The sequence below is a fragment of the Stigmatopora argus genome, chromosome 14, assembly GCF_051989625.1.
Source record: "Stigmatopora argus isolate UIUO_Sarg chromosome 14, RoL_Sarg_1.0, whole genome shotgun sequence".
In the NCBI taxonomy this organism is placed as follows: Eukaryota; Metazoa; Chordata; class Actinopteri; order Syngnathiformes; family Syngnathidae; genus Stigmatopora; species Stigmatopora argus.
Window position 1 is genome coordinate 6,955,222 of NC_135400.1, and position 13,045 is coordinate 6,968,266.

General features: G+C 37.8%; 2 protein-coding genes across 3 annotated transcripts; one reads left to right on the plus strand and one right to left on the minus strand.

The window, feature by feature from the left end:
* Positions 1-926: 926 nt before the first annotated feature.
* tufm (Tu translation elongation factor, mitochondrial) lies at positions 927-6,154 on the minus strand. The gene is made up of 10 exons (XM_077618174.1): positions 6,039-6,154; positions 5,521-5,567; positions 5,305-5,443; positions 3,880-4,046; positions 3,484-3,753; positions 3,266-3,398; positions 2,331-2,435; positions 2,019-2,170; positions 1,779-1,898; positions 927-1,328 (listed from the first exon to the last, which is right to left on the minus strand). Exons 1-10 carry the CDS (start codon positions 6,127-6,129, stop codon positions 1,161-1,163), a joined length of 1,392 nt encoding a protein of 463 aa, XP_077474300.1. The 5' UTR covers positions 6,130-6,154; the 3' UTR covers positions 927-1,160.
* Positions 6,155-6,379: 225 nt separating this feature from the next.
* Positions 6,380-12,351, plus strand: hspbp1 (HSPA (heat shock 70kDa) binding protein, cytoplasmic cochaperone 1). Of its 2 annotated transcripts, XR_013304793.1 has the most exons (9): positions 6,380-6,711; positions 7,526-7,649; positions 8,201-8,402; positions 8,484-8,708; positions 8,790-8,945; positions 9,818-9,914; positions 11,068-11,179; positions 11,807-11,950; positions 11,989-12,351. XR_013304793.1 is itself a non-coding variant. In XM_077618175.1 (8 exons), exons 2-8 carry the CDS (start codon positions 7,530-7,532, stop codon positions 11,885-11,887), a joined length of 993 nt encoding a protein of 330 aa, XP_077474301.1. In that variant the 5' UTR covers positions 6,381-6,711; positions 7,526-7,529; the 3' UTR covers positions 11,888-12,351. The 2 variants fall into 2 exon arrangements, 1 of the variants encoding a protein (XP_077474301.1); XM_077618175.1 differs by having other exon boundaries at positions 6,381-6,711; positions 11,807-12,351.
* The last annotated feature ends 694 nt before the right edge of the window (positions 12,352-13,045 follow it).

Genomic DNA, 13,045 nt, shown 5'->3' on the forward strand with positions numbered 1-13,045 from the left:
CTGAATATTCAGGGATTTTAATCCAGTTCTTTTAATCCATTTATATTAAAAAAATCTAAATATTATATCTAAAATGGTCCGGCCCACGTGAAATCAAGTTGACGTTAAAGCGGCCCGCGAACCAACCCGTTGTTCTGACATAAAAATAAGGTCATAACATAAAGAGAAAAGTTGAAGAAATGTATAGAAATATTACTGTTGCACCGATACAGCAAATATATATAAGAAATTGCTGCACAATATGTGCTTTTCGGGATTTTCAACATGTTGCCTCACGCAAGATGGCCACCAGATATGCACGTCGTGGTAAAACAAAGGAGCACTTTGTCCTGTTTGTTTCAATTGTTTATCACTAACAGACGTCCAATCCATTTGAAGTGGGAGTGTGGCAGCGAGTTATCATTTCGTATCGCGAGCCCCAAAATATTATCATTGTAACACTAAAAAAATTAATATACATTTACATTATATAGCTGTCGCAAACAATTTAAAAAAAATCTAATAAAAGCCACTAATGCAAATCTATATTAATTTTATTATGGCATTTAGAACATGTCAACATTTACATCCGACTCATTTGATAGCTGGAATTATGTAGTATTTATAATTTTGTTTTGTGTCCACTAAGAGTTCAATTGCATTAGTGACAATGTTTTTTACACATTAGGTTAAACTCAAATGTTTATGTATAAATTTGTTTTGGTATCATAAAAAACAGAACATTTATGAAACTGAGAAATGATTAGTGTAGTCAAAATAGTATCAAAAACCAATCTCATAATTTTAATCTACGTATATGGAGACTATACACTGAATCGGTGGTTAAATAGGGTCTTTGCTGCCCCCTATTGAGATGCTAGTACAGTCGCATGCTGAAACTGAACTTCAAGATTATGTAGGAGGAAGGTAAACTAATAAAACCAGAGTTATTAAATACATTTTATTACACAAATGACATGAAGCAGACTGCCTGGCTGTTCACTCCAACAACAGTGGCTTAACTTTACAAATATTTTGGTTTACTGGAATTTTGCGACATGGGATGATACTATGTGTAGTATTTGCAATTTTGTAGGATTACAGTATTTCAAAGGAGGACTTCTTATCTTCAATCCCCTGCCATGTTTCCCTCACCCTACCCTGTCACATTAAAAAATTTTCTACAAAACCCACTGATCTTCATCTGTCATTGTCAGAATGTCTGTCACCAGGCCGGTGCCGATGGTTTTGTTGCCGTCTCGAAGAGTGAATCTCTGGCCTTTTTCAAGGACCATAGGCTGTCGGAGCGTGAGGGTCAAAGAAGCGTCCTCCCCTGGCATCACCATTTCCTGAAAGGGACAACGTCAGATAGCATTTTCGTCGGTCGGAGTAGCCAAATTAAGACTTTGTGACTAGTTTGTCATGCATTGGCTACCATTGAAAGCAATAGATGTCCAATTCATTGTAACTGAGGATCTGTCATTGAATGATCACTGTCAATTAATCAATTAATTACAATAATGCATGTTGATTAAAAAAAACTGAACTTTAAACTTGTGTAACTAGGAATTTTATGTTGCAACGTTTTGCCAAACTGGTTAAACAAGAAATATGACAATCTTTTTGCTCTCTCAATATTTATGTGCAATTAGTCCAATTGAAGTAAATGAATTTTACATATAAATAAGAAAAAAAAGACTTTATCATTGGCTTTTCTGCACTGTGAATCCGCAGAATTTAAGAGGTTACCCAAAAAGTTTAGCTACATTTCCTTGAGTGCAGAATTATCAAACACACACCTTGTCATTTTGCAGATCGACTCTGCAGGCCATGTCCCACGTTAGGGAGAACATAACAGGCATGAAGTTGGAAACAAACGGCTTGTGTCGTCCTCCCTCCTCTTTGCTTAAAATGTAGACCTGGACACATACGAGAAGATGATACGTTCCGACGTTGTGAGGGCACACCCTACTGACCAAATAGCAGAACTTCTGAAAAGGAAGCATCTAAGTGAGTGTGGGATAGATAACATTTCAAACCTGAGCCTTGACTTTTTGGTGAGGCTTTATAGATCCCGGCTTGCACATCACCATCCCTCTCCTCACATCCTCCCTCTTCAGGCCTCTTACCAGAGCACCCAAGTTGTCTCCGGCCTCAGCCCGATCCAGAGACTTATGGAACATCTCGATACCTGAGACCAAAACCACAAACGGAGTTACACTCACAGATGCTGGTGTCTGCTTTTCTCTCTTGGATTTGCTTAAATAAAAAGTCCAGCCATAGTCACTATTCCAAGAGAAAAATCTCCATTTACACTGTAGTCTGTGCATACATTTTTTATTTACACTTACCTGTAACTACGGATTTGGAGCTGCGATTGTGACCAACAAACTCACAATCGTCCCCTTTCTTGATGATGCCCCTCTCCATGGTGCCGGTAACTACGGTGCCTCTGCCTGAACATCAACAGGATGCATTCAAAACAATTACTAATATAAATATTGTTGCACAAAAAAACTGCTTTTCATAAAGCACTCACAACATATACAGAAGACGGATGCGGCAGCAGAATTTCACGTAATTCAATCTAGGACAACTATATTCATTCTTAAGGATATTGTTGCTCAGTTTAATGGATACTTTCAGGAATTTGAATTTTTGAACAGAATGTTAATTATTGTGGTCGTCGATGTTTGCATTACAGTTCTACTGCACTGGCAATTGCCATGAAATATATAGACATATAGTCAAGTATCAGATAGTTTATAATTAAGTTGAGCATTGTTTTCCTATTCAAACATTATTAGCTTAATTCATTCACTGCGCAGGCATATATGTTGTGGTAATTAGTAAAAAATAAACTTACGATGACAAGCTCTATTAACAGCACTAGACATTCATTTTAACTAGGAAGTCCTAGAAGCGATGAAATGATCGCTTCCAACCTCTCCCAGTTGAAATGGATTGGACGTTTATTACCGCCAACGGCAGTAAAAAGTGTTAAACTGTGTGAGGTCACAAAAAAACGAAAAATTCCCAGAATAACATACACAATACACACAGGCCACCCTTATTAGATCGAATTTTTTTCATCCTTTTTTTAATGACAATTTTTAAAATTCATTAATTACATTTTTATTTGAATAACTTCATTACACCGGTCTTCTTTTAATGGCATGCTTTATCTTTATTTTTAAATGAACTTTTATTTATTTTTTATCCCCTAAATGGATCCTCCAATTAATTTGAACAAAACATTGTCCCGTTAAGACTGTGTCGTTCATACCTGGAATTGAATAAACACCTTCCACGGGCAGAAGGAAGGGCTTTTCCAGTTCTCTCTTGGGCAACGGAACATAGGAATCCACAATCTCCAAAAGATTCAGAATTGCATTCATGCCAAGCTCCGGCTGCTTTCCCTGAAACGAAGCATTCAAGTCAGAGAAGCGCTAGAATCTCGTCACCTGTAGTGTATTCCCGAAGCCGCATTCTGCCTTCACTGACCTCCAGGGCACAAAGAGCAGAGCCAATCACAACGGGCGTGCTGTCGCCGTCATAGCCGAACTCTGTGAGAAGCTCGCGGATCTCAATCTCGACCAGCTCCAGCATCTCCTTGTCCTCCACGGCGTCCGCTTTGTTGATGAACACCACCACGTGCTCCACGCCGATCTGCCTCGCCAGCAGCAGGTGCTCACGGGTTTGGGGCATCTGGCCGTCGGTGGCCGCCACCACCAAAATGCAGCCATCCATCTGAGCCGTGCCTGTGATCATGTTCTGAAAAGGGAGGATGCCCCACAACATAAATAGAAAAACACACCTCGTATTTTGCAAACTAGAAAGTTAGGTCCCTTTAAAATCATGTTAAAATGGTATTGTTGTTCTCACAGTTCAACGGCTTACCTTGACATAGTCAGCATGACCGGGGCAGTCCGTGTGAGCGTAATGTCTGTTGGCCGTGGTATATTCAACATGAGAGGCATTGATTGTGATTCCTCGGGCCTTCTCCTCCGGGGCGTTGTCGATTTCCTCATATTTTTTAAAGTTGGCACCACCAGCATCAGCAAGCACTAAAGATTAGGTGTGACAATGACATCATGATACATTGTCTTACCATCAGTGTGTTTCTGGCAACAATGGATAAAACAAAAGCCCCTCGAACATTGTGTGTACCTACAACGGTGCTACATTTGTTCATTCGCCCTAGACCTAGGCGATAAAACGAATATTTTTTGTCAACAATAATAAAAGCTTTTGATAAATTTAAATTGTGATTACACCATCCGAACACTACAGAAAATGGGGACACTGATGCGACTTGAACCTAACGTTCAGTAGATGAATAAGATGGTAAGGAAATGCTGTTTTTAGCATGGTTAGCAATGGAGCAGCCAACACAGAGCATGAAAGCAAAATGACTATAACACAGCCAAAATGAGTGTTTATGAGATGCAGGAAAACACCAAGCTGACCCACTAAAAGATCCGTTGTTTTCTTTTTCTTTTTTTTAATAATTTAAATGCCTTTTAAAATACATGCGCACAAAGAGCAGCCATATTCAAAATATCCTTAACCCATTTTAACCCACTCCTCTCATTTGAGGACAGCCTGTAATTCTTTTCTTACTTGATATCAAGGAGTTTGCCCATTTAGTGCAAATGTTATGAAAACGTAGAAAAAATCCCAAACTTGTGTTAAAATGGGTCACGTTCATCCAACTTTATTTATTTTTTTCATTTTTTTACATGGCCATGTGAGGTAAATTGACATCATTTCTTTTTGTGAGGCTGAAAATAGTCTGCTTCCCAATGGTGAAGATTTCTTCAGTTGATTATTTTATTTTGTACTAGACAGCAACTTTTGGTTTGAAGGCAAAGTTTTATTGTTCATTACTTTTCATAGTGTAAGGAGGATGTTGTCTTATCTTTATTGCACAACAGAACAAAAAATACTTTAAAAATCCTACTTTATATTATCTTTTCTTTCAAAGTAAGGTAATAGTTACTTTCATAATTGAATAACAAGGAAAGTAATTTATTTACTTATTCACAATACTTTCAAATTTGAAAGAAATATGTGATAGCTATCGTCATAATTATCAATATAGACAGATTATTATTATTTTTTAATCGTGATAAGAATTTTTGTCATATTGCCCAGGCCTAATTCGCCCCCCTCGCAAAATTAATTGGATGTCTAGCAGCCAATAAGGTGAATACATGCCCTGTCAGGGTTAACAAAATATAATTTGACCATGAGTAAGTTCAGTCATACACGATACAAACATTCAGAATGGAATTATTTCCCAGAAAAGATGTCCATCCTCACCCTTAGTGATGGCTGCTGTTAGGGTCGTCTTGCCATGATCAACATGTCCAATGGTTCCCACATTGACGTGGGGCTTCTCTCTGCTGTAAATTTTCTTTGCTTCTGCAGCAAATGTCCGCAAACTCAGAGGCACAGCACACTAAAAAAGAATAGATGAAAGATAATTAGAAACTACTATTTTATTGACTCTGTACAGGATCCTTTGTGTACACTCACTAATTTAAAGGAGCTCTGCACCAGGCTAGGTGTGGACAAATGAAGAGCTGAAGGGAAAAAAATATCATTTAATTATTATTATGATACCTGGTACAATCAAATAAAGAAGTTAATGAGAATCCAATCGTTTTTTTTTCATTACTAATTAATATGACCAAAGCACACTTTCAGAACGTGGATGTCTAAGCAGGTTTTATATTTAAAAATATATAAGTTGGATTTTACTGAAAATACGGCAACATGTCGATATCTCTAAGCCAACCTTTTTAAAAAATGTTAAAGTCAAAGAATGATAATCGATCACTTTCTTTCTTCTAGTTAGCAGTAATGTTAGCTTGCGACCACCGGTAACGTGACCTTGCTGTGCACAAGAAGCATCATTTCGTTTTCGTAATATGTTTAAGGCTGCATTGAATACAAAGGCATGTTCGGAACTACTGTTTTTGAGCGAGAATTCCATCGGAAACATAAAAACACCGAAAGAAGGATGAATATTTGTGGGGAAAGTCTAATTTTACCAGAGACGCAAGCACGCAGTCCTAGTAACGCTGCCATCTTGGACACAGTCAGACAATCCAAAGACAAAATGTTGTGCAAGGGATCATTCATGTAAAAGGGGGACACGGTTGTAATAAAGTACAGGCGCAATATGATGCCCTCCAATTTATTAGTACTTGTGCGTTCTTTTTGTAATATACTATTTTCACTTTTTCCTGAAATAAGATTAAAATGCATACAAATCATTCAAAATCAACACGAGGTATGATAAAGAATAAACGTTGTAACGTTAAACATGAGTTAGTCCTCTCGCTTCAATTATCACTCTTTGACTAAACCCAACCCCTTACGTTATTTAAGTTAACTCCGCTTATAAAACTCCAGAGTTTTATTTATTCTGAACGTAATAATGTCTTCAGCCTTGATTACTTTGTTCAAATTTTTAAAATTGAAACAATTATAAGAATATACTCAAATATTGTCAGATTTAAAAGAAAACTGGTAGTGATGGGTTGTTTTGCGACATTGGTTTTTACATTACGGCAAAATATGGCGGCTTCCTTGCCTCTCATGCGTTTACGACTTTAACTCGAACGTTCTAGCTTCTTCATCTATCTTCTGGTTCAACCTTCTGGCCTATCAAAAAGAATCCGTGGTCACATTTGCTCTTTAACATTTCAAGACCATTTGAAGGTTAGTGACATTCAAATATAACCGATGATAGAATTTTGTCGGCTGGTACCTAGTGTTTGTTGATAATCCAAAACAGGGGTGCACACTTGGTGGGTCTAACCTAGAGATCAGTAAATCAGGGGATTTTTTTGACGTCCAATCTACGTTTTTACACACAAATAATTACTGTAATTTTGAATTTACGCTTGCGTTACATACATACATTAAATACATGGCGACATAGGGGTGGGTACCTCCTGATATGATGCGATACAAGGCTCACGATAACGATTATCCTACAATGTAACAGTACAGGAATTAACAGTACATGGGTCAGGAACTCAATATACGATATTATATGGTACAAATATTAAAGAGGGAAAAAATAGCTATTTCTATATGCAAAAAAAAAAAGTTTTTAAAAAAAAATCACTGTTGCGGACAATTAGATATAATAATTAGATTTTTTTTAATAAATTGATTAAAAGCCCTGAATATTCAGTTTTTTATAGATCTAAAACAATGTTTATTTTCGCTTTTATATATATTTTTAGATTTTACAAAATATTTTTTGAACTAAAAACACAGAAAAAATGGATTAAAAATTACAATTATTGATTTAAAAGGGGGAAAATCAGGAAATTTAATATACAGCTATACTCTTCATTTAATTTTATCCTAAAACAGAAAGTCGGCACTCATGATTTACTTTCCCGGGCCACACAAAATGATGCGGCGGGCCAGATTTGGCCCCCGGGCCGCCACTTTGGTATAAGACAACAGTAGTGTCCTTGCTCAGTTTGCCTTGTATTAAATCAACTTTCTTCCTTTCCAGCAACATGGCAGAAGACAGGGAAAACAGAAGATACCCCCAGAATCTGCAAGGAGTCCTACAATTGGCACTCGATGCTAGCTCTGGGGCAGAAGGTCCAGCTCCTGTTGAACCTATTTCAGTGGAGGTTGGTCCCCCCCAATAAAATTCCAATAATCCCTCGAATATTGCGGTTAATGTAGACCAGACATGGCCGCGATAATTGAAAAATCTCAAAGTAGGGTCACCCCTATTATAACATTTTTTTTCTTCAGTGCTAACTCCTAGTAGCAAACGTGGCTTCCGCTTACGAGTTTCAGTGTGGATTTTCACATTTTTATGAACTTAAAAAATAAAGAAATAAATAATTTCAAAAAAAAATAGTGGGGGAAAAATCGCAAAGCAGTGAATACGCGATAATCGACGGATTACTGTATCATACAGCTTAACCATTCAAAATCAGTTCTTCACGTATTGACAAAAATAATCAAGGTTTTAACGTTAAATATGAGTTATTCCTCTCGCTTCAACCATCATCTGTCTTCATCAAATTGATCAAGTGCAGCAAGCAAATATATTCAATTTTTCAGAGGCTTTTGATGAGAAAAACAGAAACTGCCAAATTTGTTGTTTTTGTGATTTGGTATTTTTCATTTCCATTTGATGGACTTCAAGTTATGTTTTTTTTTTTCTTGTCAGAGGAGCGTCTGGCTGAGGGAGGCTCTCGCAGAGGTCTGCAAAGGACAGATGGACGAAGTGGAGCAGATGAAGCAGTGCTTGGCTATCCTGAACAAAGAAGAGGTGAACGGCGTTGGGGATAGGGATGAGGAAGATGAAGATGAGCGGGAATCTGCCTTTGAGTTGCTGTCAGACTTGTGCGAGAACCTCGACAATGCCAGAGGTCAGTCAGCGATATGATTTATACGAGAATAATGTCAAGGCAATGGGCAGTATTGTAATGGCATTCCCTGGTCCTTTGCAGACCTGATGGTCCTGGGAGGCCTGGATTTGTGCGTCTCCCGATATTTGTCTCACGTCCAAAGCAGGTTGAGGTGGAGCGCTGCTCAGCTGATTGCTTCCTGTGCCCAGAACATGCCTCAAGTGCAAGATCACTTGCTAAAGATCAGCGCTTTGCCTAAACTTCTACAGCTGACAGACTCCGACCCCCACCCTACAGTCAGGGTCAAAGCTCTTTATGCCGTCTCATGTGAGTACTTGTCATAACAACTTCAACCATCGGTGCAAAACGAATGATGTCAGGGTCTTCTGACGGGTGTTGTGATCGCAGGTCTGGTGCGAGAGCAGGACGCAGGACTGGCGGCCTTCCTGTCCCACGATGGCTTCTCGGTACTGATGCGAGGCATGCAGTCAGAACATGAGAAGCTCCAGACCAAGTCAGCGTTTCTCCTGCTCAACCTGCTGACGTCACATCCGGAACAGAAAGGTACATAACATAATTCATGATCACTTTTTATGATCTATTTTAATTATCTCCATTTTCTAATGATGATATATATGTTGCCAAAATGATATAAAACTTTCTGCGGATATTTTACATGTCTGTCATCATTATCGCCCTTTATAGACCTAATCCTCCAACGTATATACTTGACTTTTGCCACGCAATTTGCAGTGAGTTGTTACGTTGATTAGAATATTTAAGCTGTAGTGGTATCATCAATGGTATGCAAGAGAATAAAAATAGCAACACAATCCACACCGACAAGATAAATGATTATTATGATCATTATGGCAGTCAGTACAAAAGTAAAATGTTATTCTACACTTAAAAAATGTTTCAAGATCTCTGTCAACACTTGCAGTTCCGCTGATGGTAATGTTTTTTTTTTTCTTTTATCTTGAGGAGAGGTCCAATCGATTTGAGGTAGGAGCATTGCGCGCAGTGAACGTCAATGGCAGCCAATGAGTTAATATTTTAAACTATGTATCAAATTCGATAATACTACTGTACATAACGTGTAATCTTTTCACATTAGAGAGACAATTTTTGAAAGGTAAAGGCTGCTGATATTTAGGCTACACAAAATAATCATAGTAGACAACAACATGTTGATGTTTTTCAAATGTTTTCAATTTTTTTTTTAATAAGGCCTTTGATGCTGTCATTTTTTAAAGATGCCGTAATATTGGTTTTCAACCCAGGTCTTTCTATTTTAAATCGGAGGTTTTGGTAGCATACTCAGTTAGGAGAATGAAAAATTATATATGTCTTTAATACATTGATTTACTTCTCACTACCCATAATTTGACAGGATTGCCACAGCACTCATTGTGTTTCATAAATTCTTCCTGCAGACACGGTTGTCTCCATGGGGATGGTGCAACAGTTGGTGTCAGTTCTGCGCACGCCACACTCACTTGTTCATGAACACGTACTCGGCGCCCTCTGTTGGTAAGGAAGTTGCTCCGTCGACTGAATTTTGGGAGCATCCCATTTATAGCATCCGCATCATCTAGATCAGGGGTGGGCAAAGCTGTCCTCGAGGGCCGCTGTGGGTGCAGGTTTTTTGTTCCAACCGATCCAATGCAGACAGTTAAACCAATGAGGTTGCTGCTGAAACAAGAAGCACCTGACTGCAATCCACTGATTGTACTTCTAAGATTGGTGGAAAGGTTTGCTCTTATGGGTTGGAATGAAAACCTGCACCCACTGCGGCCCTTTGTGGAATAGTTTTCACACCCTTGTTCTAGATTGAGGGGTCTTTAGAGCACAGGTGTCAAAGTGGCGGCCCAGGGGCCAAATCTGGCCCGCTGCATCATTTTGTGCGGCCCGAGAAATTAAATCATGAGTGCCGACTTTCTGTTTTAGGTTCAAATTAAAATGAAGAGTATAGATGTATATTAAATTTCCTAATTTTCCCCCTTTTAAATCAATAATTGTAATTTTGTAATCATTTTTTTCTGTTTTTAGTTCAAAAATCATTTTGTAAAATCTAAACATATATTTAAAAAAAAGCAAAAATAAACATTGTTTTAGATCTATAAAAAACTGAATATTCAGGGATTTTGATCCAGTTCTTTCTGGTTTGGAAAATGTATTTATTTATTTTGGTATTTCATTATTAGATGGCATAGTCTGCCATTGTTTGAACGATTGCTGCCAGGCTTCCCTGTTCGAATAAATACAATGTTTATCGCTCTCTTTCCAATTGTGTATAGGCTAGTTTATTTTTATGTTATTTATTTTTCAGCTTTAGTTAAGTATATGGTTATTTACCTTATGTCTTTTGTACATATGGACTAGGAATATGGCAGCCTGATTGTTAACTGATAAACAGAGGAGGTAGGTAGTGTTAGATAAGCTTATGCTTTCCCCACTTTTTGGACGTAGAGACTAAATTCTGTGGTTATTATTATTTTCACTATTGGGGTTCGGTTATTTTCTTTTTTCTGGGATGTTTTAAATAAAGCAAATCAAACAAAATCGAACCCAATTTTGCAACGTAGTTTGCGTTGACATTTTTTTTTTTTAGTTGGGTCAGATAGGCTTTTATTCTAAACAGGAAAGGTCTTATTAACATTATTTCCTCGCGATATGTGTCCAGCTTAGTGGAAGACTGTGAAAAGGGACTCAAAGATTGTAGGGATCCACCTCTCGGTCTTGAAGAGTTACTGCGACTACGAGCAAGAGAGCTCCGAGGGAAAGAGGAAAGTCAGGTAAGTTTCCAATGTCTACTAACATGGTAATCGACATGGGAAGGCACAACACAAAGATAATGGCTGATAAAACACAAGATGAGGGCAGTTTTGACAAATTTGTGTGCTTCAGCATACAGTGCATGACTTAAAATGTGTTAAATTCCATCAATTTAACAAATAGAGAAGATAATGGAATAATACATACATAGAGTACAATTTAGGTGAGTGAACTCTTCTGTATACATTTCTAAATGTAATATTCATTCATTTATTTTCTGAACCGCTTATCCTAGGGACAAATTTAGAGTATTCAACCAGCCGAGCATGCATGTTTTTGGGATGTGGGAGGAATCTGGAGTACCCAGAAAAAGCCCACACAATCCCGGGAAGAACATCCAAACTGCACACCTTGAGGGCCGACCTGGGATCGAACCCTCGACCCCAGATCTGTGAGGCAGAAATGTTTTTTATATCAAAAACGGTGAAATAACATGGTGATCCCTGTAAGAAGAAGGAAGCTGGCTTAGTGTCCTTAATTGACCAAGTTGAAATGGATTTGATGTAGTATTATGACAAATGGCAGTTAATAAGTCAAAAATATAGAATGGGTCAGAAAATGAGGGCCTTTTTCTTCTTCTCAAACAGGAAGAACTGGACTTCTGTGACCGCTTGAGAATGGCTTGTTTCCATGGATCCCAGTCAGATGACCACGGCATGGACCGCTGACCGTCAATGTGCTCGTGAATGTTCATCACCTGGATTCATGTTAAGATGAAAGATTTAACTGTATGTTTGAAAGATTTAACTGTATGTTTGAAAGATTTAACTGTTAAAGCAGTGGTTTTCTGAATGGTTTGCAATACATATATTCAAGTTATTTTGTATTGAAAACTTTGGTCAGTCATTATCGCAAATAATAAGTGAAGTTGGTACCCGGAGGACACTTCGTCCCCGGATGTTTCGTCGATCGGACGTTTCGGCGCTGGACATTTTGTCGACGGACACTTCGTCCCCGGACGTTTCGTCGACGGACATTTCGTCGACGGACAATTCGTCGCCGGATTCGCTCACTCAAAAATATAATCATGAGAGAGAGAGAGTTTTTACTGTTGAAAGCGATCAACCAGGTAATCTCTCGCTCCCAAAATTAAACGAACTTTGACATTAAAATAAAAGGCAATAAATACTTACTTTCTATGGTCATTTATTTTGAAGAATTCTAACTGATAGACAGGTGTGCAAATACTGATTTGCAGCGGTATCACGCAAATAAATCGCTAAAAAGTCATACATTTTTCCTTTTTGGATTATCTCACAGTGGCCATGCACCTTCGATGTACATTTCTAAGTGAGAGAACTTGCAATACAGGAAGGTGTTGAAATACTTTATATGGTCATTTTTATTAAACAAATAAAAGTTAGTATACTTTTAGCCCGCGACGACGCCAGACAGCTCGCCGAACAGACACATCGAGACTATTAGTATGTATATTGTAATTTGTAAAGTGTTTAATTTATTATTTTATTAAACAAATTAAAGTCTTACTATACTTTTAGCCCGCGATGACGCTAAAGTGTTTAATTTATTATTTTATTAAACAAATAAAAGTCGGTGTACTTTTAGCCCGCGACGACACCAGACAGCTCGCCGAACAGACACATCGAGACAATTAGTATATTAATTGTAATTTCTTGTAAAATGTGTGTGTGTATATGTGACATGCTAAAGTGTTTAATTTATTATTTTATTAATTAAACAAATAAAAGTGGGGATGTTTGGATTGGCTGTATATCGATATTCGATTATTGATGCCTGGGTGCCCATGCCAATATATATATAGTTTGGATTGGATGTATATATCGGTAATCGATTTGTTGATGCAT